Below are 27,819 nucleotides of genomic sequence, written 5' to 3' on the forward strand. Positions count from 1 at the left end.
CACGGGTGTTTGCAGAGGGAACCAGTACATTTTCTCTGTCTCTCTTTTTTTCTCTATGTGTCTCTGCCTCTCAAATGAAAAACAATGAAAATAAAAAATTAATGTTAAAATAATACCAGTCTTCTTTGTGTAATGAACTGCTAGTTTCCATTAAATAATGTTACATAAACATTGTGTATAAAGTAATATAAGGCTAGTTTGTAGCACATCAGGTTAATCTACAGTATGTGATACTGGCATCCCATTATCAGAATGCTGGTTCCATTCCCAGCTTCTCTGCTTCTAGTCCAGTTGCCTGCTATGCATTTGAGAAGGCAAAAAAGATGGAAGACTAAGGTAGAGGTTTTGGCTTCTGACTTAAGTCTGGCCCAGCCTTGACTGTTGTGGCCATTTATTGGAGTGTGACAGCTGATGGGAAAGGAAGCTGTCTTGTGTGCACTCTGTCTCTTTCTCTGTTACTATATCTTTCAAGAAAAAAGAAACACCCCCCAAATATTTATTTGTTTGAAAAGAGCCACAGAGAGAGATTGAGGGCCAGAGATGTCTTCCTATATGGCTGCAGTGGCTGAGGCTGGCCAGGCTGAAGAAGGAGCCAGAAGCTTCATCCAGATCTCTCACATGGGCTCAGGGGCCCAAGCACTTGGGCCGTCTTCTGCTGCCCTTTCCGAGGAGCTGGATTGGAAGCAGAGCAGCCGAGACAGGTGCTGAAGCAGCACCCGAATAGGTTGTCAGTGTCACAGGCAGTAGCTTACCTTCTTTGCCACACTGCCAGCCCTCAAAAGAAATCTTTTTAATGTAGTGAAAAAGTTACAAAGTTTCTTACTACATAGTTGATAAGATGTTATCTAGTAAGTTGTTCTTAGTTATAGGGTATTCAACATAGAGGGCAAAGTTTACTCTCATTTTTTCTTTTAACAATTATCTTTTAGTGCTAGTCAAATATTATTTATTCCTTTTTCCCCTCATTCATTTATACTATCATTATGATTTATGAATTTTTTTTACTAATTGCCTCCTTATTTCCCAGCTTCTGTATATTTTCTAGGAAAAAAAACCCTTACAACGATAAAAGTAGACCTTCTTGCCTTTATCAGCATCATTAATAGGCTTTTATTTAGCAAGCTTTGAAATTACTTCACATCTATGGTTTGCTCCAGTTGAGAACATAAAGCTCTTACTAAGTAGGTTGATAACCTATTTAAAGATTCTGAACTACATTTCCAGTTAAGGCATCGTGAATATTTTGACTTGGTAGTTCCTCATGTTAAACTTAGCTTTACTTGTTTGCCTAGTATCCCATGGCTTCTTAACATTTTGGGATTTGTAATTAGGAACCTTTTTTTAAAATTATTTTTGTTCTTAAAAAACAGGCTTATAAAATAAATGCTGACAAGACACAAGCTGCCTGCTTTTTTCCCCAGACTTCTTTAAATTCTGTCTCCTGTAAAAATCTTCCGCAAGTTTCTAGTTAAAATTAATTTTCACCCACACTGATCTGTCATACCAATTTAAAATACTATTGTAATAAAATTAATACTTACAAAATACTTTAACATCTTTAAGCTGTGAATTCCTGGGGTTAGATTCATTTTTTAATTTTTCATTTAATACTTGTAATATATGTTATACAAAGTCTATGTTAAAAATGTTCTTTTAATAAGTGAATGGAACATTTCAGAATAGCTTTCATTTTGTAGATAAATAAACATTTTAGTATTTTCAAGATGCATACTCTGATGTGAAATAAGCATAATCCAATTTTAAAATACAGATTTTAATATTTAGGTTTATTAAAAATAAAAATTTTCCTGAATTTTATTTGGGTTTTTCCTTGAATTCCAAGGAAATTGACAGAATCGTGAGAAGACTTGGTTTTGTTCCCCAACTCTGTGCACTGCTTCCCCCTCTAATCACAAAGCAGAAGGGATCAATGTTCCACTTATGAACAAAGTTTGAAGTGTTGTATATTATGATGTGTCTGGTAAGTAATACTGAATTATATACTTGCAGTTAGTAAGTGAATGAATCATATATATCCCCACCAAAAATTTTTACAAATGACATGTGATTTGATGAATATACAGTTAGGTTGTGTCAATTAGTTCATAATGCATACATCTGATACACCTAGGAAACCATCACAGTATGCACCTTACACGGTTTTTGTCAATTATACTCAAGTAAGCCTGGAAAAAAACTACAAATGTGAGAAGAGAGAAACGTTTATCTCTAAGAGATAGTTAAACTTCAGAAGATTGACCAACTAACATGATAATTCAGGGTGCCCTTGAAAAAGATTTAGTCCTATTACTAAATTGATGTACATGACAGAAAGAGGAGCTGTAGTGGAAACCCTGGCTAGACAGACTCACATGGGGAAGGAAGAAATTGCTTGCTTTTGTAAGGAGTGTTCTTTTAGTTGTTGCCTGTAATGGAGAAAGCTGACATGACGGAAGAACACCTATTACACTGGAAAATAGCTTCTAACTTGACTTGTGGAAACAACTCCCTGTTGGAGAAATGCTGCCCCTTAATAAAGCTACAGGACTAAATGAAGGCATCATGTCTTGTGAATGTTACTTAATAGGGCTGCAAGAAGTGTTTGATGCTGAAGGGCAGTAATCAGCCAGTGTTGGGACTAGATGTGGGACTTTTTAAGCACCTGTTTCTGCAGTACATTTTCGTGCACTGACTTGTGTACGAGGTTATGTGCGAGCAATCAAATGATGATCAGACAAATCAGGAGAGAACCCTGTCCTTATGAAGTGTAATGAATAAATAAATAAATGTATACCAAATACATGATAGACATTTTGAGTTATAAATTATAGAGCATTTTAGAGATGTTCAGGATGTTATTAAATAATGAAAATTGGATGAGTAAGAACAGAACACCCACAGCATACACTGCACATATAATGACTATCAGAAGGGTGATGGATCAGTAAGGAATTAGCAGCAGCTTTTTTCCTTTTTCTGCTTTTTATAACTGTTCTGCTAAAGTGTTATTATTTGTTGCCTGCACTACTCACAACAGCCTTTGTTGGGATCGGGCTTCCAGCCCTAGTCCTTTTTAGATGGGTGGTCACAGAGCACCAACAGTGATCTGTCCAACATACAAATCTGATTATGTCACCAGTCACTCTTTCAATGGAACCTGTTACAAATAAGGATAAAATCTAAACTTCTTAAAACATAGCAGCTCCTCTGAGGGCAATAGACTTCTTCTAGTCTTATGCAATTATTTCTTACATTTTTCTGCTTGCTCTTGCTGTTGCATAAGTCCAAAATATGATGTGTCAACAAACAACCCCCTCTCCACCCTATGTTATTTGTCCAGTTATCATCTCCTTTGTGCACATTATTATATATTTGATATTGAATGTATGTTGGTATCATATTTCTAGAGCTGAATGATAGTAGACACTCTATTTTAAATGACTTGCTTTGACATGGGCTTTCCTATTCCATAATTTTTCAGTAGAAGTGTTTAGTATTTAATATATTTTAATATATGTTCTCCATCATGAAAAATTAGGATTCACTGATTTGAGCAGATATTTGATCTTACTATTATGATTGTAATCAACACTTTATGAAGTCTTTACTACTAGTGAGAACAGTGCCATCTATTGGCTGTTATCCAAATTGTATCCAGGAGCAAGCTTTTAGAAAGGTTAGAAAGCACACGGGAACTTTTTAAGAAGGCACACCTGTGAAAAATGTCCTCACAGCTCTTCACAAGAAAACTGTCACGTGCTCCCAAAAACACAGGATGTTATTTAATCAAGTATCTTATCAAAGAAAAATGTTGTGTTTTGAAATAGCAGAAAATATGTATGTTAAGTGCTTACTTTTATTTATATCCCTGTTATTAAACATATAAATATAGCTAATAACTTATAGCAAAAGGCCATTTTTAACTGAAATATAATTGAATATCCAGTCCTGTCTTGTTCTTAAAAACAAAATGCTATGGAAACAACAAAGTATCAGTTTATTTCCAAATACTTAAAAGAGATTTGGAGACAAAGAATGCTTAAGCAAGTATAGTTTTTAAACTATGGGCAGTGACCTTTTAAAGGTTTTTAAAGGCTTGAATTTTATTTGATAGGGAGGGAAGACGAGAATGAGAGAAAGTATGTTTTGTAACGAGAGTTTGAAAGATCGTGGTTCTGTTTGTCTTGAATACTTGTACCACGTTATTGAAAAAGCTGCATTTTTAACTTGGTCACTGCTAGTTTCCATATTCACCAGCATTCCGTACTAAAGGAAGCTGTGTGACATTTGTGCAGCAGAAATAAAGTCACGCTGAATTTAGCTTATGTAAAGCAGTTACCTGACTAGCAGCTGCCCTACTGTGGTCATGGGTAGTTGCTTCAAATATTTTATAGATACAGTGAAGATTTAAAGTGAGAGCAAGCGATCAAAATACTACTAAGTCTTGTTGTGTTGTCAAATTGCCACTGCTCTCATGAGTTTCAAAAATGACATGGTTTCCGCTACAGCTAAAACAAGCTGTCTGAAACCCTGTGTCCCCAGCTCTGCTCTTGATTCCAAAGTTGTGCTAATGCATGCCCTGGGAGCTAGCAAGTGAGAACCAAAGTGGGTGGGTCCCTGCTGCGTATGTGGGAGACCCAGGTGGAATTCTTGTCTCCTGGTCTTAGGGCCTGGACCAGAGCAGCTCTGCAGGCTTTCGCAGAGCGAACAGGCAGCTGGGAAATCTCCCAGTCTGTCTCATTTCCTGCCTTTCTCAGTAGCAGGTAGATACATACTAAGTGCATACATGTGTACAAGCAATAAAACTAAAGTAGTATATAGCAGGGTGCCTTATTGACTCTTTCCCTTATAATTATTGTGAATATATTTTTTAAAGATTTTTTTGTACTTTTAATTACAAAGTCGGATATACAGAGAGGAGGAGAGATAGAGAGGAAGATCTTCCATCTGATGATTCACTCCCCAAGCAGCCACAATGGCTGGTGCTGTGGCGATCAGGAGCCAGGAGCCAGGAACTTCCTCCAGGTCTCCCATGTGGGTGCAGGGTCCCAAGGCTTTGGGCCATCCTCGACTGCTTTCTCAGGCCATAAAGCAGGGAGCTGGATGGGAAGTGGAGCTGCTGGGATTAGAACTGGTGCCCATATGGGATTCCGGTGCGTTCAAGGCAAGGATTTTAGCCCGGTGCGTTCAAGGCAAGGATTTTAGCCACTAGGCCACTGCACTGGGCCCAATTGTTGTGAATATTAATGTCCAAGTTCTGTGGTAGTTTTGAGATTTGCTTGTATGTGTTCACACACACAGATCTCAATGAACTAAAACACAAGAAAGAAAAAGGCCGTCATGGATCCTTCTTTATCCTATTTGTTAGGTCATATGGCTGATCTTGAATGAAAGATCAAGTATCTTTTTCCTTTTGTATATTTGATGCTGTTAAGGGTGGGGTGGGTGGGAGGAAGTATGTAACATGAGTGCCATATACCCTCGAGTGTCTTTTAGGAAGGTTTAAGTGGGAACCAGCGATATGGCTCAGTTGGTTAGTACTCTGTCTGCAAGTGCTGATATCCCTTATGGGCATTAGTTCTTGCTCTCGCTGCTCCACTGATGATCCAGCTCTCTGTTTGTGGCCTCGGATACTGATATAGAATGGCTCAAAACCTTGGGAACCAATGTAGGAGACCTGGAAGAAATGGCTAGCTCCTAGCTTCGGATTGGCCCAAGTCTGGCAATTTTTGGATTGAAGCAGCAGATGGAGGATCGTTTTCTGTCTTTCCTTGTCTGTGTAAATCTGCCTTTCCAATGAAAACAAATATTTTTTAAAAAAATATTAAAAATGAAAAGGTTATAAAAATAAACATGTATCCTCAATGTGAAGATACACTTAAATTACAGAATGATGGACTTATGACTGCTTATGAAGGACTATACTATTGTAATAATGTAGGGGAACTCATTGTAGGGGAGGGGATTTGAAGAGGGGGTAAGGGAAATCCCAGAGCCTATGGACTTGTATCATAAAACAAAAAATAAAATAAAAATTTAAAAACCAATAAAACTAGTTTTAAAAAGCAAGTGAGTTAAGTGTAGATTTCAGTTTTTATTTCCATTTCTTTGTTTTCTTTTCTTCTTGCTTTTATTGGAAAGATAGAGTTATATGGAGAAGAGGAGAGACAAAAAGAGATCTTCCATCAAGTAGTTCACTCCGCCAATGCCGGCCATGGCCAGAGCTGATCCAGTCTAAACCCAACAGTGTCTTTCTGGGTCTCCCTCGTGAGTTAAGAGTCCCATGGTGTTAGGCCATCCTCTGCTGCTTCCTCAGACCATTAACAGAGGGCTAAATCGGAAGTGAAAGAGCCAGGACTCAATGGTGCCCATATGAGGAATGCCTGCTCCACAGAAAAAGGCTTACCCTTCTACATCAAGGTGCCAGCTCCATCCCTCTCTTTTCTTTGGATATATAAATAAAATCTAGGTTGGAGGAAGTTCTGTAGTAGGAGCTAGGGTGAGAGTTTGATTGTAGAGGCAAATACCTCAAAAATCACAAATTTAGCAGCTGAAACATAGTTATGATGCTCTCCTTATCGATTTTAAGTCTGTCTTACCTGAAAAATAACTTCTTTTTAGGCCACTTCTTAATCCAACACAAGATTTTGATGGTCTTGTTCCATGGTTTATCAGGCAAGTCCTAAAATGTGCAAATCTAGCAATCCCACCTTATTATGGCCTCCATGTAGTTACATTAATAATGTATGTGAGTAAATAGATTATTGAGTGGGTTAAAACACTGTTTCTGTCTCAAAATTTTATTCATTTGAAAGGTAGAGAGGAAGTGAGAAATTTTCTGTTCATTGCTTCACCGCCCAGATCCCTACAACAACTGAGCCAGGTCCCAAACCCAGCATGCCCTCCTAGTCACGAGGAAGGCAAGGACCAGAGGACATGAGCTGTCACCTGCGGCCTCTCGGGGTGCTCCTTAGCAGCACCGTGAACCACGAGTAGAGCAGGCACTCTAATGCCAAGGCGCATTTGCAACTGACGCACCAAACACTGACAGTTACACTAAAAACTTACGTCTCCTTCCTCTTCATCACGGCCGCTTCTTCCTATGTCCTCTACTTCCTTGTCCATTTTTCAGAAACATTCTCTTAATCTCTGTTCTGTCTATGCCTCTTCCTTTGCCTGAATATTACTTTTTCTCATTTTTCTATTCCTAATTAGAACATATTTTAGAACAATTATAGTGTTTCATATGGTTTTAGTTTTATTGGAGTATTTTCATTAAAACTACTATAGTGACTTTAAATGAAACCAAGAAATAACAAAGGGGAAAAATCATAGCATTGCTTTGCTTCATTCTGATCTTTCTCTTAGCATACTATATTGTTAGGAACTTGTGTATTATTGACTTTTTGATTATAGAAGTTTTCCAAGACATGAACACAATTAATTTTTTTAGGAATTCCCTTAGGGATAACAATATGCTTCTTCTATCAATAATATTAGTATTTTGGCTTTTGCCAAATATGTATGTGTATTAAAGAAATGAAGAATAGAAAACTAAGTTACAGGTGCATAGTCATTTATTTTTATTCACTGTTTCCATTGCTGTGAGACCATTTAGTGTCATTTCCTTTTGATGTGGAGGACATACTCAATATTGTTAGGAAAGACCCATTAGGAGTGAACTGCCTCAGCTTTAGTTTATCTGTGAATGATATTATTTTGCCTATTTTGGTTGAATAGATATAATTGTTGCTTCACAGATATTTTCTTCTTACTACTTTAAAAATGTCATTTTTTTCATTCTTGTGTACATCACTTTTGATGAAAATCACCCATTATTCATCTTTGGCTGGTCTGTGCCCTGGTGCCTGGCTTGTCCCCTTCGCTTTCACTTTGTTCAGTGGGAGCTTGACTGTGAGATACAGAAGTGTAGTTCATTTTCCTTTTGGGTCTGTCCTTTTGAGGTTCATTGATCTTCAGTGATTTGTATGTTTTTCACCAATTTGATGCTTTTGATCATTATTCAAGGCTTTTTTTTTTCCTGTTGCCTCCTTAATTCGTGTCTTCTCCTGAAGAAATACAATTGAAGAATGAATTCATTTTCATGCAAAAGATTTTGAAACTTGTGGGTAGTTTGATCATTATGCACATTTTTCAGTGAACTTTCTAAAATTGACCATTCTTAGCATGTTACGATTTTTGGTGATGTCTCACAAGTGGCTAAGATTCTAAGGTTTATTATTTTACTCCAGTTTTTGTTTGTTTATTTAGATAATTATTATCAATTTGTGTTTGTAGACACTTATTTTTTTTCCCTGACAATCCAGCTCCATTAGTTAGCTACATACTGAGTTTTATTTTCATTTTTATTACCACACATGTCCACTGAAAAATTTGTTTGGTTCCTTCCTCATAGTTTCAACATTCCCAGTGTGTCTGACCATATTTTGTTTAGTTTGTTCATTTAGTCTTGAATATTTTTCTTTAATTCTTTGAATACATTTATCAAAGCTGGTTCAAACCTTTTGCTAAATCTGTGCTGATTTGTAGTTAATTTAGCTCCTTTTTTTGATTACAGGTTGACTTTTTCATTCTTTCTCCTTTTCCTAATTTTTAGTTTAAAATTGGACTTACAGATAATATGTGGCTCTAGATGCCATCGTATTCATTTGAGGAATTTGTTTATTGTAGGAAAAAATTAGCTTTTCTGGGTTCAGCCTATGAAATTTCTTGCCTTTGTAGAGTAAGCTCTTGGGTTTTGTTTCGTTTTGGTTGGGTTTGTTTTGTTTGTATTTGCTGATCTTACTTTGTTTTTTTGTTTTGTTTTGTTTTTACTGTTGGTTCATTTGGGATATCTGTGTTTTTATGATTTGGTAGTTAGTAAGCAATTTGGGCAAAGGTTATGTCGTAAGACTTCTGCACTCTGGCCAGGCTGTATGAGGATCACAAACACATCCCAAGGGGAGCAGACTCCCACCATCCAGGGTTCATCACCCTCCCTCTCCAGGATCTTCTGCAGGTGGATGTAACTCAGCACATTCAAGTGCATGGGAGAGTTTGTAATCTCAAGATTCTGCCATCCACTGACTTCCAAGGTTTCCTCTTTAAATGTTCATTGTTCTACCACAAGCCTGAACCAAGTTTACCATCTCTGATGTTAAAGCAGTATTTTTTTTTTTTTAGATTTATTTTAAAGGCAGAGTTAATAACAAGAAAGAAGGAGACAGAAAGATCTTCCATCAGCCGATTCACTCTCTGAAGGGCCACCAGAACCAGGAATAGGCTAGATGGGAGCCAGGAGTTTCATCTGGGTCTCCCTTGTGAGTGCCTTGGCTCAAACACTCAGGCCATCCCAGGCACATTAGCTGGGAGCTGGATTGGAAGCGGTGCAGTACCGATGTGGGATGTTGCAGGTGGTCCCTTTACTTGCCACATTACAATGGTAGTCCCAGAGCAGTAGGTTTTTACCATTCAAATTCTAAGAGAACTAATACCTTGACTTTACTGATTAATGCTTGACTTTACTGATTAATGCTTGACTTTACTGATTAATGAACTCAGAATATGCCTCAGGAAATTCTTACTTTTTTAAACATGTATTTATTTGTATTGGAAAGTTAGATATGCAGAGAGGAGGAGAGACAGAGAGGAAGATCTTCCGTCCGATGATTCACTTCCCAGGTGGCCGCGACGGCAGTAACTGAGCTGATCCGAAGCCAGGAGACTCCCATGTGGGCTCAGGGTCCCAGGCCCTCGGGCCATCCTCAACTGCTTTCCCAGGCCACAGGCAGGGAGCTGGGTGCTAAGCAGGACCACCAGTATTAGAACCAGTGCCCATATGGGACCCTGAAGCATGCAAGGCAGGGACTTCAGTCACTAGGCTACTGCACAGGGCCTGGGAATGATTTTTTTAAATCTGAATTCTTGTAATCTCTTCTTCTATAGGTAACATTTCAGGGTAGTTTCTTTGCATCTTTGCTCTGTATATCCATGTTTATACCATGTATGTCACATAAATAAAATCATCATTATAATGATAGTTATATATCCTGCATTTTCACTTAGTTGTGTAATGTGAATATTTTCTGTCATTAACTTCTGTAAATATCTTACTATGGTTTTTATAAAATATTCAAAATATTTCTAAAAGATTACAGTATAGCTATGTCGTGCTTTAGTATGCCAATATAATTAAATAAATTCAGTTTTTTCACCATTGTTAAGGCTTTTCTGGCATACTTTATTATTTTATTCATTTTCTCTTCTGAGTTACCATGAGGATGAATATCATTATGAAGTTTCCTTTGTATTTTAAATTACTAGACTCAATTCGTCAATTGAAAGCCAATTGAAAAACTTATGTCAAAAGTAATGACTATTTTTAATTTTCTTAATATTAATATTCAGGCATTTTATAGCTAATAAACAATTTTGAATGGTTTTATATTTTAACATTATCAATATTTTTATATGTATTTTATATTTCTTTAAATAAAACCTCCTTCTTCACTGCTGGATATTGAGTTTATTTCCTGGTGTTTACTCATTTAAAGAACAAACCCAGAATGACAAATACCACACAGATTCTCTCACATATAAAAATCAAAAAAAGTTCATCTTGGCATCAGCTTTGTGGCATAGCAAACTAATCCTCCACCCTGTGGCACTGGCATCCCATATGGGTGCCAGTACATACCCCAGCTGCTGCACTTCCTGTCCAGCTCCCTGTCTGTGGTGTGCGAAAGCAGTGGAGCATGACCCAAGTCCTTGGGACCCTGCGCCCACTGGGGAGACATGGCAGAAGGTCCTGGCTCCCACTTTCTGATCCACTCAGTTTTGGCTATGTTGGCCATTTGGGGAGTGAAGCAGCAGATGAAGACCTTAGTTCCTCTGCTTATATAAAGTCTGCCTTTTTAATTAAAAATAAATCTTTAAAAATGAATGCTGGCAAAACTAGGAGTAATGGTTACTGATATTTGGGAAGGCTGTGAATGAGAAACTGGAGGAAGTTTGGAAAAGGTGCACCACAACATAATCAAGTAGAAGTAAGTTATTCAGGATTCCATAACATAGAAGGAGGACTGGCATTCACAACAATGTGTTATAATTACATAAAGAGCTGAGTGAGAGAGGGCAGCTGGCCGACTGTTTAAATAAAGAAAAGGAAATAATATGATAATTACTTAGTTGATGCTCTGTATAGGAGTTGAACTGTTGTACAGTACTCCACAAAAACATGCAAATATTACCATGTTCATAAAAAATTACAACAAGTCTTAAAAATCCCAATACCAGTAGTGAAATGTAACAGGCTTACATCATTGATTCCTTTTAGGTATAATATTCATTTTTCTCATTTGCATATTTTCATAGTAATTTCAGAATTTTAACAGAAATGTAAAAAGTACTTATCATTTTATATGTAACTTGCCAATACATGCCCTTTTGTTCTCTTGTCATTTAGGAATTGGTTCTCTTATTATAATAGCTTTACCAAAGCTTTTTTTGAAGCTAAGTATTGACTCTTAGTTAAATGTGTTATTAAAAGTTTTACTGTCACTATGTTGTCATTCTTATTTATTTCTATATAAGTTGCTATTTTTTATATGACAATATTGCTATGCAGTCAAGGCTGTCAGTCCTTTGCCTTTGTGGTTTCCTCATTGCTTCTAAGCTTAAAATATCAACCCTTTCCCCCAGTGAGTTACTGTCACCCTAATGGTTTGGAACAAGTAAAGTTGCCACTTTTTAAGTTGAAAAATTATCATCAGCCTTTCAAATCTTTCAAGTTCTTCTTGAGGTTTGTTATTTTCTTATATCTTATTTTACATCTTATTTTCTATCTAAAAGGCAGAAAGAAAAGAAATATAAAAGAAATATAGAAATATAAAAGAAATATAAGAAATATAAAAGAAAAAGAAAAATAAAAGAAAAATAAATAAATAAATAAATAAAAATAAAAGAAATATAAAAGAAATATAGCAGCATAGATTAAGAATTAAATTTCTGCCAATAGTTTTTAATCATGACTAACAACACCCATTGTTTTGGACTTTCCTTAAGCAGAGATCACTAATTATGATAAATTACAAAATGTTTTTGTGATTATACTAAGGTCAACTAAAAACCCAGTGTTCAATTGTCTATATAATTTTCACTAACTAGTTAAGCTAGTTTTTGATCCTAGCTCTCTTGCGGCAAAATGCTCACATATTTATCCATTGTGAGTTACTTGTTAGCACAAGTAATGTAGCTTTAACCTTATGGTAGAAATAACAATTTTGTGAAATATCAGTTCATGGTCGTCTTGTCTTTGCAGTTTTTTGAGCAATTTTAAATATAGTGAAGTATGTAATATAATTATACATTTAACTAAAATGTGTGATACAAATATACTATACTACTTTAGTAACAGGAATTATTTTAAATTTACTCTTTTCTCATTCTTTAAAAAGATTTTATTGATCCATACAGTCAAACACTAGTTGGAGGAAAAAGTTGCAATTTTACTATATATTTTTCTAGTTCTTAATAGGATCTGCCTTTTTTTTTTTTTACTTATTGTTTCTACAAAAATAGAACATTTAACAGTAATAAAGTATAGCCCACTGCAAGTGTAGTGGAGTAGTGTTTTTCTTGTTATTGAATAGTCTCATAATATTTAAATAATTCATTCTGAAAGAATTTAAGAATTTCTTGGAAAAATTACATTGTTGAGTTTCCATGAAATTTTTGAATTTGCCTGGTACTATTTCTGTCATGGAGTTGGAACACAGTGATTTAAGATCATTATTCTTTGGGAATTCATTTTTATTTCACAGTGTAATGAGCACAGTCACGTAGGTCAGGAACCAGAAGCCCTCAGTGACTGCAAGGAGAGTGGAGCTTTGCTGCTGTCAGTCTTTTGTGCTTTGCTTTCCCCTCTCTTACGTGAAACATGCCTCCTATGCAGCTGTTCCATCTAGACATCAATCACTCAGCAAGTCAGTCAGATAAAATACATCCTTTGTTGCAGTGCATTTGTAATAACACAAAAATATAGATATTTATTTGACCCTAGTTGGTATAATGCATTTGGAATGTAGTAAATTACACAGCTGCATTGTAATGTATGTTTTAAAGAAAAAATATCTTATAAAAAAATTTCCAATGTTTTAGTTCTTGTTATTGAGTGGGAAAAGGGTTCCTAAGACTAAACTTGAAGATCTCTTAGAGGCATAGTGAAGTAGCTGTATTTAAAGATAGAACCAATAACATAAAACAAGACACTTTTTTTAAAAAAGATTTATTTATTTTTATTGGAAAGTCAGATATACAGAGAGAAGGAGAAACAGAGAGGAAGATCTTCTGTCCCATGAATCACTCCCCAAGCGGCCGCAATGGCTGTAGCTGAGCCAATCTGAAGCTAGGAGCCAGGAGCTCTTCTGGGTCTCCCATGCAGATGCAGTGTCTCAATGCTTTGGGCCATCTTTGACTGTTTTCCCAGGCCACAAGCAGGGAGCTGGATGGGAAACAGGGCCACCGAGATTAGAACTGGTGCCCATATGGGATCCCAGGTAGGCAAGGCGAGGACTTTAACCACTATGCTGTCATGCCGGGCCTGACACAGATACTTTTGCTAAGAGTGTTAAAAACTTTTGATTCCTGCATGATGGCCTAAACGCTGAAGTCCTCACCTTGATCGTGCCTGAATCCCATATGGGCACCGGTTCTAATCCCAGCAGCTCCACTTCCCATCCAGCTCCCTGGTTGTGGCCTGGGAAAGCAGTCGAGGATGGCCCAAAGCCTTGGGACCCTGCACCCACATGGGAGACCTGGAGGAAGTTCCTGGCTCCTGGCTCCGGATTGCCGCAGCACTGGCCATTGTGGTCACTTTCGGAGTGAATCATCGGATGAAAGATCTTCTTCGCTGTATATCTGACTTTGTAATGAAAATAAAAACAAATCTTTAAAAAAAAAAAAACTTCGGTGAAGTTGACAAAAACAGGAAAAATAGAAGGCTGCTCCAACAATGGGCCATGCTGATGCTTCCCCTTTCCTGCTGAGTGGGGTGATGCAAATGTGGATAAATAAAATGCAGAAAAAGAAAAGTTGTCATGGAGAATAGGTTTCTCATAAATATGTTTGGAATACTACCAAGGATATAAAAATTAGGAAGTGTTATTTTAAACTGCCTCCTGAAAAGATCAAGAAGGACATTTATGTCATTGCATAAAATAATATGCCAAACAGACCATTGTGAAATGTTATGATCAGAAGATGTACTGTTACTTAAAGCTGCAGTAATGAAACAGGAAGATGACTTTAAAGATGCCAGCAAGTGGAGGAATATGTTAATACTTGAACAAAGTTTAGGGTCCAGTTTTGTGGCATAGCGGGTAGCACCACAAAATGTTTGGGCACCTGCCACCCACATTGAAGACTGGGATGAAGCTCCTGGCTTTGACCTGGTCCAGAGGTGAGTGTTGTGACCATATTGGTAGTGGACCAGTGCATGCAAGATCTCTCTCTGCTTTTGCCTCTCTCTCTCTCTCTCTCTCTCTCTCTCTCTCTCTCTCTCTGGTCATTTGGGGAATGAATGAGCAGAGGGAAGACTCTTTACACTCCTCACCTCTTTCTGAGAATAATGCCCTCAACGACATTAACAAAAAATCATGGAAAATGGAATTAAACGATAAGTCTATTTTGACCCCCAAATTTTGAAGTTCATGCACCTTTTCTTTTTTAAAGAATTACTTACTGTTTTTGGAAAGGCAGATTTATGGAGAATAGGTAAGACAGAAAGATTTTTCATTCACTGGTTCACTCCATAAATGACCTCATAGGTCAGAGCTGAGCCAATTCGAAGCCAGGAGCCAGGAGCCTCTTCTGGTTCTCCCACATGAGCGCAGGATTGCAAGGCTTGAACCACCCTCTGCTGCTTTCCCAAGCTATATACAGGGAGCTGAGTGGAAGTATAGCAGCTGGGACACGAACTGGCATCCATATGGAATTCTGGCACTTGGAAGACAGAGGATTAACTAATTAAGACATCGCACTGGGTCTGCATGTTTTTGTAAAAATACTTGTTTCAATGAACTCTTTGTAGACTCTGGATATACAATTGTATCTTTTATTTCCGTTTTCCAGGAACCTCTTGAAGTGTCCTGACAGTGCGGGATAGTACAGATGGGCTCTTTGATAGTCCAATAGTATGTTGTAATCTCAGACTTCCTTCCCACCAGTGATATGGCATCTATATGATTTCAATTAAAAATAGCTGGTAACTAACTTTTTGTAGTATTTTAAGCCATTTAAAGAAGGTGGTAAAACTAAAAGGAATTTGCTTGGGAATGGAATGCATGTTGTCTTTTGAAGGGGTCTTTAAACTAGGTGCTAAGTTCTAGAGGCGACATAAATCTGCTTTTGAGCTATTTGTAGTATTTCTAGCTTAGACCTTGATTCTAAGAGGTAGAATTATAGTAACAGTTAAAATGAAATGTAGCTAGAAATATGATAAGCTTTTGATATGTGTCTCTGTCATAGTAAGATTGCATTTACTTTAAGGGAACTGCACAGTACCTATACTACGAATGTTTAATGTTTTTAAAATTGTACATCTGTGAAAACTTGATTAAAATGAGATTTTTTAGATGATACTTGTGGCTTTAATATATCCTAAGTGAACGCATCTAAAAATAAATGGTTGGTTGTTTTTTGTATGATCATTTCAGACAATTAAAATGATTGTATTTGTCTTTTCTTATCCTATGAAAGTTAATAAACCAATAGATTTCATGGACTGAATCTATATTATTGTTATGGCTGCAGATTTTATGATTTGGATTCAAATTCAAGCTCTGCCACTTCATCAGCTTTATCAGTTAAAGTAATTTATACTTCATTTTAAAGATAGTATTGAGAATTCCTGACTTGTTAAAATTGTTATATGGTATGTAAAATTCTTAGCATAGAGTCTGTAACAACTGTAACATACAGTAAGTAATAACTGTTACACTTTTTCCAAGGAGATGTGGATGTTTTCAGGTTTATCATGCTTTCAGGGACATCTCTCATCTTCGTCTTAAAGATATGACACATAGAAATGGTATATATTTGGAGCCCATAGGATCATAGGATTGCTAGTTTATTGCAAAGTAGGTTGGCTAAGAAACTTACTAAAATTACGTGCAGTTTGTATAACTGCTTATTACTACTTGTTATCATTTGTCATACAATAGTCGTTCCCTCAGACATCCAGCTATTGAGAATGTTAAGGAGCTAGAACAATAAGAAATGCTCTGAATAACACAGGCTGGGTTTGTGTACCTGATTCCAAGAGTTAGTGTAAAATTGTTGTGCTAAAGACACTGTGTTTTTGGTGCCACAACTGGCCAATGAATGAACCAAAATGGAGATACACACACACAACTTGTGGTGAATATATTTTTGATGAACTTGCAAAGGCAATTGAGTGGAAAACTGATGCTCGAACAATTGAGTAACTATATTCCTAAATTTAAAAGCATGATTCATAAGAGTACAAATTGATGATGTGGACTTTGCCAAAATTCTAATCAGATTTTTGCATATAAAATCGGAAATTCCATACTAGAGAAAAATCTGAAAAGAGTCCAATTAAAAAGTTTTTACCATGTCCAATTAAAAAGTTTTTATTCATTTTACCATGATAGATAACTGGTTAATAAATTAGCATATGAAAAAATGTTCAACACCTTTAGTCATTCAGGGAACAACTGAAATTATGTACCATTACACACCTGTTAAAATTTTGAAATTAAAAAGACTGATAAGCCGAGATAACAAGTGATAAAATACACAATAATTAGTGCATTTATACAGTATTGGTTGAGAGTAAAACCACTTTTGAAACAGTTGGATACTTCATTTAAAAAGTTACGCATTTAGGGCCCGGCGCGGTGGCGCAAGTGGTTAAGGTCCTCGCCTTGCATGCCCGGGATCCCATATGGGCGCTGGTTCTAATCCCTGCAGCCCTGCTTCCCTTCCAGCTCCCTGCCTATGGCCCGGGAGATGGGACCCTGCACCCGCGTGGGAGACCCGGAGGAGTCTCCTGGCTTCAGATTGGCCTAGCATCGGCCGTTTTGCTCACTTGGGGAGTGAATCATCGGACGGAAGATCTTCCTCTCTGTCTCTCCTCTCTGTATATCTGCCTTTCCAATAAAAAAAAATAATAAAAATAAATCTTTTTTTTAAAAAAGTTACACATTTACACGTTCCAGACACTCAGATCCTAGATTTTTTTTTTAAGTAAAATTTTTTTTTCTAAGTAAAATTGAACTGTAGACCTATGGGTGGTGACAGTGCTTAGAAACCTGCCCCAAGGAGAAGACTCTGCTAACCAGAAGTACAATGACCAAGAGAAAAAGAAGAGACAAAGGCATGATGAATATTACTGAAGACTTCCTTGCAAAGCAGCAAAACACTTTGCCAACCTCAGAATTCACTGAGGAAGACATCAAGAAAATGGGGGATACGAAATTCAAAACACTTGTTACAAAGCTTTTTATCAACAAGGAGAAGCACGTAAAGCTGGCATTCAGGGAATTTAAGGAATATGTCACACTGGAAATGAATCAAATGAAAGCTGATATATCAGAAATGAAGAAAACAGTGGAGCAAATTAAACATACACTGAAGAGTCTCCAAATAGAATGAAGGAGGCAGAAGAAAGAATCTCAAAATTAGAAGATATTTCCTGTCACCAGGGGCGAACAAACGAAAAGCTGTAAGCAGAACTGGATCAGGCTAAAAAAAGGTATTCAAGAATTGAAAGACACTATTAAAAGGCCAAATAGAAGAGTTACGGGAGTCCCAGCAGGTGCAGAAAGAGAAACTGGGATTAAAGGTGTCTTTAATGAAATAATAAGGGAAAATTTCCCTAATCTAGATAAGAATTGGGAAACAAGATCTAGGAGGGCACAGAACTCCCAACAGGGTTGATCAAAAACAATCTTCGCCACAACACGTGGTAATCAAACTCCCTTCAGTTGAACATAAGGAAAAGATCCTGAAATGTGCACGTGAAAAAAAAAATCAACTGACATAAGGCAATGCCAGTTAAACTCACAGGAGACCTCTCACAGGAAACTCTAAAGGACAGAAGAGAATGCAGAGACATATTCCAGGTTCTGAAAGAAGAAAATGGTCTGCCCAGGTAACATATCAAGCAAAACTTTCCTTTGTCTTTGAAAATATAATAAAATTCTTCCACAGTAAAGAAAAGTTAAATGAATGTGCCTCTTCTAAGCCTATTCTACAAATGATACTTAAAGATGTTCTCTTGACAAAGAAGAGAAATAGCACTCACGAAAACCAAAGGCAAATATGAAGAACATCCCAGTAAAATAACAACAGAAGACTAAATCAATGAATAACTCACTGCTAAAATGACAGGACCAAATTACCACCCATTCATGTTTACCCTGAATGTAAATGGCTTAAACTCATCAATCAAACGTGATAGAAAAGTAGCCTGGATTACAAAACAAATCTCATCTATTTGTTGCCTACAGGAGACACATTTCACCAAGAAAGATGAGCGGAAACTGTATCTCAAGGATTTTGATTTTTTTTTTTGTTAGTTTCACCTCTTCAAAACAGTTTTTTCTGATTAAATTCTTCACTGACTCCTAGATCATAGAGTGGCATCATTTTCTTCAAGAAGGTTCTTGATTTTCTTTTTCATTTTTTCAGTGACATTTTAGTTATTCAGTAGCATGTTATTTAACTTCATGGCATTGTAAATTTCTATTTTTCTTCCTGTTGTTGATTTTGTATTGTGGCTCTTTATTTAAAGGAATATACAGTAACTATATAATGCAGACTATCATATACAGATGTGAGGATACAATGCAATATGCATCTCTACTTCCAGACAAAGATGGACTCCTAATGAAACTGTTTACTATTTCTTGACAATAGGATGCTGAACTCTCTGCCATTGTCCATGTATGAAGAACTATGCTATAGGAATGATACAGGGGAACTCAGTGAGGAGGAGGGAATGGGGGAGGGGATAAGGGAAATCCCCGGGCCTGTGGAACTGTATCATAAAGTGACAATAATAAAAGGAAGTAAAATTTTTAAAAATGATTTATTTTAATGGTCGAGTTATAGAAAGTAGGAGAGACAGAGGGAGAGGTCTTCCATCTTCCGGTTCAGTCCGCTAATGTCTATATCAGCTGGAGCTGAGCAGATCCAAAGTCAGGAGCCAGTTCCTTGTTCTGAGGCTCCTATATGGTTTCAGGAATTCAGGACTTGGAACCCTTCTCTTCTGCTTTCCCAGGCCACAGGCAGGGAGCTAGATTCAAAGTGGAGCATTCGGGACATGAAGCAGTATCCAGTATGTCCTCATTTACAAATTATTTGAAAAGTTTCACACATCTGTTTTGGTATCATTTAAATGGTGTATTTGCTGATTCTGAAGAACTTATGTAAAAGGTCTCAGTTTTTTTTAATTGAATTCATACTAATGCTGAAGCATAATATACCCTGAAATAACTGCAGCTTAAGGCATTTTGGCTCTCAGACTCAAAAATGCTTCCACTCGAGGTAGCTGTTGTAATCATACCTACTTAGAAAGAAGTGGTACAATGTTTTTAAGCTCTGTGTTTCTTCTTTATTTTTTAATATTTTCCCATAAAGCAATTATAGATAGCAATCACAATGATCACAACTTAAACCAGACTACTTTTTCTCCAAATCTCATCTCCAGAACTATTCAGCCAAACATCAGCATGCCTTATGAATACCAGTTCAAGTTCTCTCTACTCCACTTCTGATCCAGTTTACTAGTAATGGACCTGGGAACACAAGAGAAGATGCCCTAGTACCTGGACCACTGCCACCCACAAGGAGAGCTGGATGGAGTTCCAGGCTCCTGGCTTTGGCCTAGCCCATCCTCAGGCACTGCAGCCAATGAAAGAGTGAATCAGTGAATGAAACATTGGTGTGTGTGTGTGTGTGTGTGTGTGTGTGTGTGTGTGTGTGTGTATTTGAGTATTTCTTTCTCTGTAACTCTGCCTTTCTAACAAAAGAATTAAACGTTTTAAAATTAAAGATTTGAGGTACAGATGACTAAGTTAAAAGAGCTGCAAGCTAGGAACTCCACATTCATTCACTGCAGTCACTAGTTACAGAAACCAGTATTTTTGCATGCTCAGAACGTGAAGAACATTCATGTGTGCAGACCCATCCAAGAAAAAGGCTTGAGCAGGCAATCTCAGTATTTGTTTTTATAAAAATATTTTTACATAAAATAAATTACTGAAAAATCTAGCAACATTTATTCCTATTGTGAAGTTCATCTCTACATTTCATAGATAAAGTTTAGGATATTGTATCATCACAGGTAAATGTACCTAAAATGGAAATATTTTATATTCTTATTTTATATTCTTTATATTCTTTTGGATGCATTTCTGTTTTTGACAGAATGGAAATTGTGTTCTTGCACCTTTGAATCTTTTTAAATTGATTAATTAATTTGGCATCATGAATGTCCCTGTGATCGATGTGAAAGGATCTTGAGATGTGACGTCAGCATGTGTAAATTTTAGTTCACCATTCACTCGTAGAGACAGTGACTAATCATTCCATTCCATGGCTTCTTCTGCCTTGGAAATTGAGTGGTGTGGCACAGATTGTAGGAATAGTTAGTGAAAATAAATATATCACAGTAAATACCTTTTATCATTAACATTCACCATCAGAAATCTTTCTTATGTTTTAGTGATCACTGGACTTGCAGGATAGAGGCTATAATAGGGGGAGCCAGTAGACTTGTGAAGGGAGATTCAGAATTACTTGGAATCGGAGATTTTGCCAATGTTGTTAGTATGTTATTGGGAGTAATTGGAAGCACACATTATTCTGTACACTCTTTTTATGTCTTAAATTATTATTATGAAAACATTTTCCTTGATGCTAAAAAAACAAACTCCTACAGAATATCTTAGCCAAGGAAGTGCCTAAGATTCTTCTATCAAAAGACACTCAGTGCTTACAAGGACTTTCTGAAATGTATGCTTCGTAATTCTTAGCTTACTCTAGACCTGCTAGTCAAAATATCATTTCTTTCCTGCCTTGATAGTTATGCTACATTGCATGGAATATCGTGTTTGTACTGTGTTACACAGGTGGCAAAGGTCCATATACTGCCTGTTGTGGGGTTGAACCTAACCCAGAAAATATTGATTGTTATACACAGTATTAGTCCTTATGGTGATTTGACCCTTGTAAAAAATCAGCAAGGTTTGTTTGGGCTTGCATTTCTGCAGCATAGCAGTCAGTTGGTGCCAAATATTCACTGCTTCCTTGTGCTGGAGTTCTGCAGTTTCTGAGTTCCCTAGTACTAATGACAAGTATCAGTTGCCAGTTATCATCATAAATGTCTGTATTAATGCTTGGCTTCTGTGTATATTTTACTTTATGATTGCTATATTGTATTCGGTAGATGTCCCCTAATCTTCTATTGATATTTTGATGTTATATTCTAAGTTGAAGTCTCTTTTTCCATACTTTGTGTGTTTATGCCCCCTCCAACTACAAACATACAGCATACTTCCTATAATTCCTTTAGCCCTTTGTTTTACTGCTTACGTATTTCTCAAATCCGAAATCTGCCTAGGTTTCTGCTTCTGGCTCAGCTCAGGCAGGCACTTGATGCCTCACCTCAAATTCTTGGATTGCCACCTTACTCTTCTCTTTGCCTCAGTCATGTTCCTTTCAACCCATCTGCAACACTTTGTTAGAATAGCATATATAAGTGTCGATTTTAACATATCACTTATGTTTTTAAAATTCTAAGCCCACCTTCTGTAACAGGAGTCAGCAAATGTTGTTGATGGTCTAGATAATTAATATGATAGGCTTTGCTGTTTATAAATCTTCTTACAAAAGCTCAACTCGTATTGTTGCGTTGAGCACGGAGCCACCATAGACATTGTGTGAATGGCTTGTCTGTGTTCCAGTATCATCTATTTTAACAAGCAGGCTTCTGTTCTAGGGCTATTGTAGTTCTGGGTATATCAGACTGTCCCTGTGATGTGGAGTAGCATGTTAGGCCCCTGCCTGCAGTTCCAACATCCCATGAAATCAGTTTAGATGCTCGATACTCCACTTCTGATCCAGCTCACTGCTAATGCATGCTAAAACAGCGTAGGATGGCCCAAGTTCCTGGGCCCCTACACTAACATGGGAGTCCTGGAAAAACAAAACAAAAAAAACCCTTCTGTCTCCTGGTTTCAGCTTTGGCCAGTTCCAGCTCTTGTGGCCATTTGGAGAGTGAATGACAAGATAGAAGATCTATCCCTCTCTTTTTCTGTCTCTAACTCTGCCTTCCAAGTAAATAAAATCAAAATAAATATTTTAAAAATCTTTAAAAAGACTTTCCCTAAGTCAAGCAATAAGCATGCGGTGGTTAGCAGAAAAAGGTTATGAAAGACAGAGAGGTGGGACAGAAAAGACAAGGGAGGGTGATACAGAGAGAAAGAGAGAAAGAAGAGCTCTGTCTTCTGTCTGCTGGTTTTCTTGCCAAATGCCCTCAACATCCAGGGCTGGCAGTGCTGAAATCAAGAACCCTAATCCCAGCATGAACTCCCAGGTGGGGAACGGAGATCACAGTATTTGAGCTATCAGCTGCTGACGCCCAGGCTGTCTTTAGGAGGAATTGGATTGTCAGCAGTCAGGAATCAAACCAGGCACTCCAGTGAGAGGTGTTAATCTTAAACAGTGTCCTAACTTCTGATAAAAATGCTTGTGGCACAATTGAAATTTTTAAGCCTTTCTGAGTATATGTTATTTTTTTATCCAATTATTTAATTCTTTTCATTCAAGCTGATTTTTTTTTTTTGCAAATAGCAAGAGATTCACATGTGTCACATTAAATGAAATGATGTTTACATATATAATCATGGAGTTATTTAGGTTATTCATTTATGTTATTAGGTTATTGTTCTCATTTTTTATAAAGGTATAATGACATGAAGTCCTAAGCACTAAGAAAGTTTTTAACAGATCTTTCATAACCTGGTATAGTCCATGTTGTAATTTAAGATACTATGAAGCTCTTATTCAGAAATGTCAGAGTTAGGTTAGTTTCAGCCATCATCAACTGTCCTAGGAATCACTGAGGGAGCAGTTGTAGAGCCATTAGTTCAGAATTTGAAACAAAAGTTACATTGTATCCAATGTTTGACACACTTGTTCTTTTCAAATCCTGTTAGCAAAACAAAATACCTGAGGCCTTAGACTTGATGTTGCTACTATGTTTATATCCTAATAGATCAACTTGCATATTTCCATATGCAGAGAAATATTACATCTTGAGAATATTGTTACTTGTGTGAGTTTTGCCTCATGAAATTTCAATTATTTATGTTAATGTTGCACAATTGGAATATAAGGGAAATTTATTTTTAGTAAAGATTTACTTATTTTTACTGCAAAGTCTTACATACAGAGAGAAAGATCTTTTGTCCAGTGATTCACTCCCCAAGTAACTGCAACAGCCGGTGCTGTGCCCATCCGAAGCCAGGAGCCAGGAGCTCTTCCAGGTTTCCCACACGGGCACAGGGTCCCAAGGCTTTCAGCCATCCTCAACTGCTTTCCCAGGCCACAGTAAGGAGCTGGATGGGAAGTGGAGCCGCAGGGATTAGAACTGGTGCCCATGTGGGTTCTAGGTGCATTCAAGGCAAGCACTTTAACCACTATGCCACCATGCCGGACCCCAGGAAATCTTTTACAATTAAAAAATGAAGAACATTTTAACATCATTTGATTAATAACAAAAAAGGTATAATTTGACTATGATGATGAAAGAAAATTGGTAGTACTGATGTGATGGATATTAGTGTGGAGTATAATAAGCTTCTTTAAATATTGATGTCATGTCCTAAACCTACATCCAGAAACCTTCAAACTCTTGCAAGAAAATGTAGGAAATACCCTGCAAGACCTAGGAGTAGGTACCGACTTTCTAAGAAGGACACCAAAAGCAATAGCAGTTGAGAACAGAATAAACAAATGGGACCTCATCAAACTAAGAAGCTTCTGTACAGCAAGGGAATCAATCAACAAAGTAAAAAAGCAACCCACAGAGTGGGAGAAGATCTTTGCACACGATATAGGCGATAGGGGGCTAATTTCCAGGATATACAAAGAACTTCAAAACAACCAAAAAACCAAAACAAACAAGCCACTCAAGAAATGGGCACGGGAAATGGGCAAACATTTCACAAAGGAACAAGTCCAAATGGCAAACAAACATATGAAAAAATGTTCCAGCTCCCTAGCAATAAGGGAAATCCAAATTAAAACATCGATGAGGTACCACCTAACACCAGTAAGATTGGCCCACATAAACAAGAACACCAATGACGCTTGCTGGCGAGGATGCGGGGAAAAGGGAACCCTACTCCACTGCTGGTGGAGCTGCAAATTGGTACAGCCTTTATGGAAATCAGTCTGGAGAACACTCAAACAACTCAAAATCTGCATACCATATGACCCAGCAATAGCACTCCTAGGAATATATCCAAAACACCTGTTTTACGACAAACCAACATGCATCCCTATGTTCATTGCAGCACAATCAGTAATTGCGAAAACATGGAAGTAACCGAAATGCCCATCAGCAGAAGATTGGATAAGAAAGCTTTGGTTCATCTACTCCATGGAATACTACTCAGCTATTAGAAAAAACAAAATGCAGTTCTTTGTGGCTAAATGGGCACAACTGGAAACTATAATGCTAAGGGAAATGAGCGAATCCCAAAAGATTAGATACCACATGTTTGCCTTGATTTAACCAGTAATTTTTTGTTTGGTTGTTTGTTATTTTTTGAACCTGTCATTGATACTGTCTCAACCCAGATGTTTTGAAGAATGGAACTTGCATTATTTTTAACATATTGTTTACCCAATACTATGTCAATTAATTCCATAATGTTGTATAATGATACTGAGGCCTCGTTGGGGCTTTTAACTGACTGGATCTTTACTCTGTTAGACCTATCTTCAGACCATAGAAGGTCTCCCCAAGAGGCCACTGAACTTATCTGGACAATAAGACGCTGAACTTTATGCTAGGCATGTGTTTGCAAGCAATGAATCTCAACTGAACTTGAACTATGGTTATGCAACAAGGTGGAGGAATCCACCATGGGGGGAGGGGTATGGGAGGGGTGGGGGGGATCCCCAGCGCCTATAAAACTGTACTACATAATATAATGTAAGCAACAATAAATAAAATAAAATAAAATAAAATAAAATAAATATTGATGTCATGTAACAGTGCATTAATTAAAAGTTCTGTCTGCTCAGTCTGACCTGTATGTCTTTTATGTTTGGTTTTTAGCCACCAGCAGAGCAGGCCAAAGCCAGACTACAAATGGTTCTTGAGGCTGCTGGTAAGTACTTATCATTAACTTCCATTTAATGAAAAACTGGCAGTCCTACCAACGGTAGCATACTTACTGCTAAGTCAAAGAGAAGATTCTTATTTTCATGTATTTTCACAGATTTACAAAATCTTGGTTATGTGTATGGTGATATATGACCTTTTTATTGTTGAATAATAATATTGAATGTGCCGAAACTTCATTTTTACTTTTCATTTCTAAGATTTGCATCAATTTTAATCTTAATTTTGATAATGTCCCATTGATTGATCATATATACATGTGTGTATATATAATATGTGTGTCTATATACATATAAACATATGTGTGTTATATATATGTATGATGAACAGTGCTTTTGGTAGCATGTTTAAGACTTCTTTGATAGCCCCAAATTATGATTTCTTCCCGTATTTCCTCAAGAAAGGTTTTCAGTTTAGCATTTTACATTTAAGCCTGTGTTCCATTTTAATTCAACTTTTGTATAAATTGCCACTGTTAGATTGAGATTTTATTCTTTCTTTTTTTTTATTATTATATTTTGACAATCTTTACATAGTTAATTAGGGTAAAAAGGTTCAAGGGCTACAGGAAAGTGGGTAAGACTGTTATTTTTTCCATATTGTTTCATTCATGTTTAAAGGGGGGTATTAAGAGAGAAGGCCCACCCAATTTCCCACCCTCCCCAGGTCCTGGATGTAGGGTATGCTCTGAGGTTCTTGCTCAAATGGTTTTTTTTCTAAAGCAAATAAGATCAGTATCATTTGATTCCTCTAGTTACATTGTTCATTTAATGTGTTGATTTCAAAAGTAATTTCACATCTCTGATAATAGTTGCATTTTAATACTTATTGATTAAGAAAATACTTGTGTGCATATTTAAATATTTCCATTATTAATTCTTTTTATTCCCACACTAAACATCCACAGTCTAAAGATTTGAAACACTAATATGAGTGATCAGTAGCTCCTGAACCTCTGATAGAAATCAGTTACCACACAAGTATACTAGATGATGAATGCTTTAATTTTGACTATGAATTTCTATATCCCTCCAATTTAAGAATTGCTTGTATTTTGCTTATCTTATCCAATTTTTAATTTTCATTTCATAACTTGAGTATTAAAGTCTTACTTTTAAAGGATTGTGCCCATGTATAGTTTTCCTTGATGCATACAAGTATAAAACATTCTACATCACGGTCTTCTCCTTTTTCTTTTTCATTAACATAACTGTGAGATATACTATGAAACAGTGCAAACTTCTCCACCCTTCATTTTTGATTTAACAATCTATATTAGGGATAAAGAGCTAGGTTCTTTGAATTTGAGAAGTGTTAAAAATTATGACAGTTTTCATATTAAACTTGTCTTGGCCCAGATAACTAAATGGAAAACCTTAGTTCATTGTGTTGCATTTTTTTTCTTGACCATTTTGTTCTGATTGAACCATTATATTGTATCCAGCTTTTCCTTCTCACTTCTCTCATCCCCTTATTCATTGGATTGTTTTTGTACTTTGTATTCTTTTCTTGGGTTTAATTACCATAGAAATGCATATATTGGAGAAGATATAAATAATTAAATTCGCTTCTTGTACATTTGTGTCAAATTGTTTTACAAATGCACTATAGTGTTTCATTGCCACTGATTAACCACTTTGACCAGACAATGCCTTTGATGCCCAGTCCTATCAATATAGATTGTCTATCTTTTTTGTCATTCAAATAAGTTTTTAAAATTACTATAGAGAATTCTAATGAACTAGAAAATACACTTATCTGTCATTTTTAAATTTTCAAAAAGACACTTGTTTATTTGAAAGGCAGAGTTTCAGGAAGGAAAGAACAATCTTTTATACACTGGTTCACTTCACAAATGGCCACAGTGTCTGAAATTGGGCCAGGCTGAAGCCAGGAACCAGGAATTCCAACTGGGTCACCCATGACAGTGCCAGGAAACAAAACCCTTGGGCCATCTAACACTGCTTTCTCATGTGCATTATCTGGGAGCTTGATGGGAAATGGAATGGCCAGGACTTGGCTTAGTAGTCAAATGGGATATCAGCATCGTATGTGTCAGCATAACTTGCTGGGGCACAAAACTGGCTAGGATGGATTTTCATAGATTTCCCTGACAATTCCTGTTCATAACCTTTCTTTCTGCCTTCAAGTTCTTTTAGTGTTTGTTTTTCCATATCATTTATGTTGATATTTATTCATATGCCAATAATATTAACATTTAAATTTCTTATGTGTGTTAGACTTATTTTCCCAATAAACAAACTTCTGAGGTACAGTAGCCATGTGTAAACTTACACAGATTTCTTGGCAGTTTTAGAAGTGTGTATAATAGTATCACAGTTTCAGCCACTGGAACACTCATTTGGCTCAGTGTT

General features: G+C 36.7%; 1 protein-coding gene across 1 annotated transcript in view; it reads left to right on the forward strand.

Annotated features, from left to right (window-relative positions):
• The window catches only part of RSRC1 (arginine and serine rich coiled-coil 1), a 326,480-nt gene that overhangs the window by 164,898 nt on the left and 133,763 nt on the right, over positions 1–27,819 (forward strand). The window contains exon 6 of the mRNA XM_040974857.1: positions 25,379–25,430. Within this exon, the coding sequence (XP_040830791.1) occupies positions 25,379–25,430 (52 nt within the window). The remainder of the gene's footprint in view (positions 1–25,378; positions 25,431–27,819) is intronic.

The sequence above is a fragment of the Ochotona curzoniae genome, unplaced genomic scaffold (assembly GCF_017591425.1).
Source record: "Ochotona curzoniae isolate NIBS_2020 unplaced genomic scaffold, NIBS_Ocur_1.0 contig_2599, whole genome shotgun sequence".
In the NCBI taxonomy this organism is placed as follows: Eukaryota; Metazoa; Chordata; class Mammalia; order Lagomorpha; family Ochotonidae; genus Ochotona; species Ochotona curzoniae.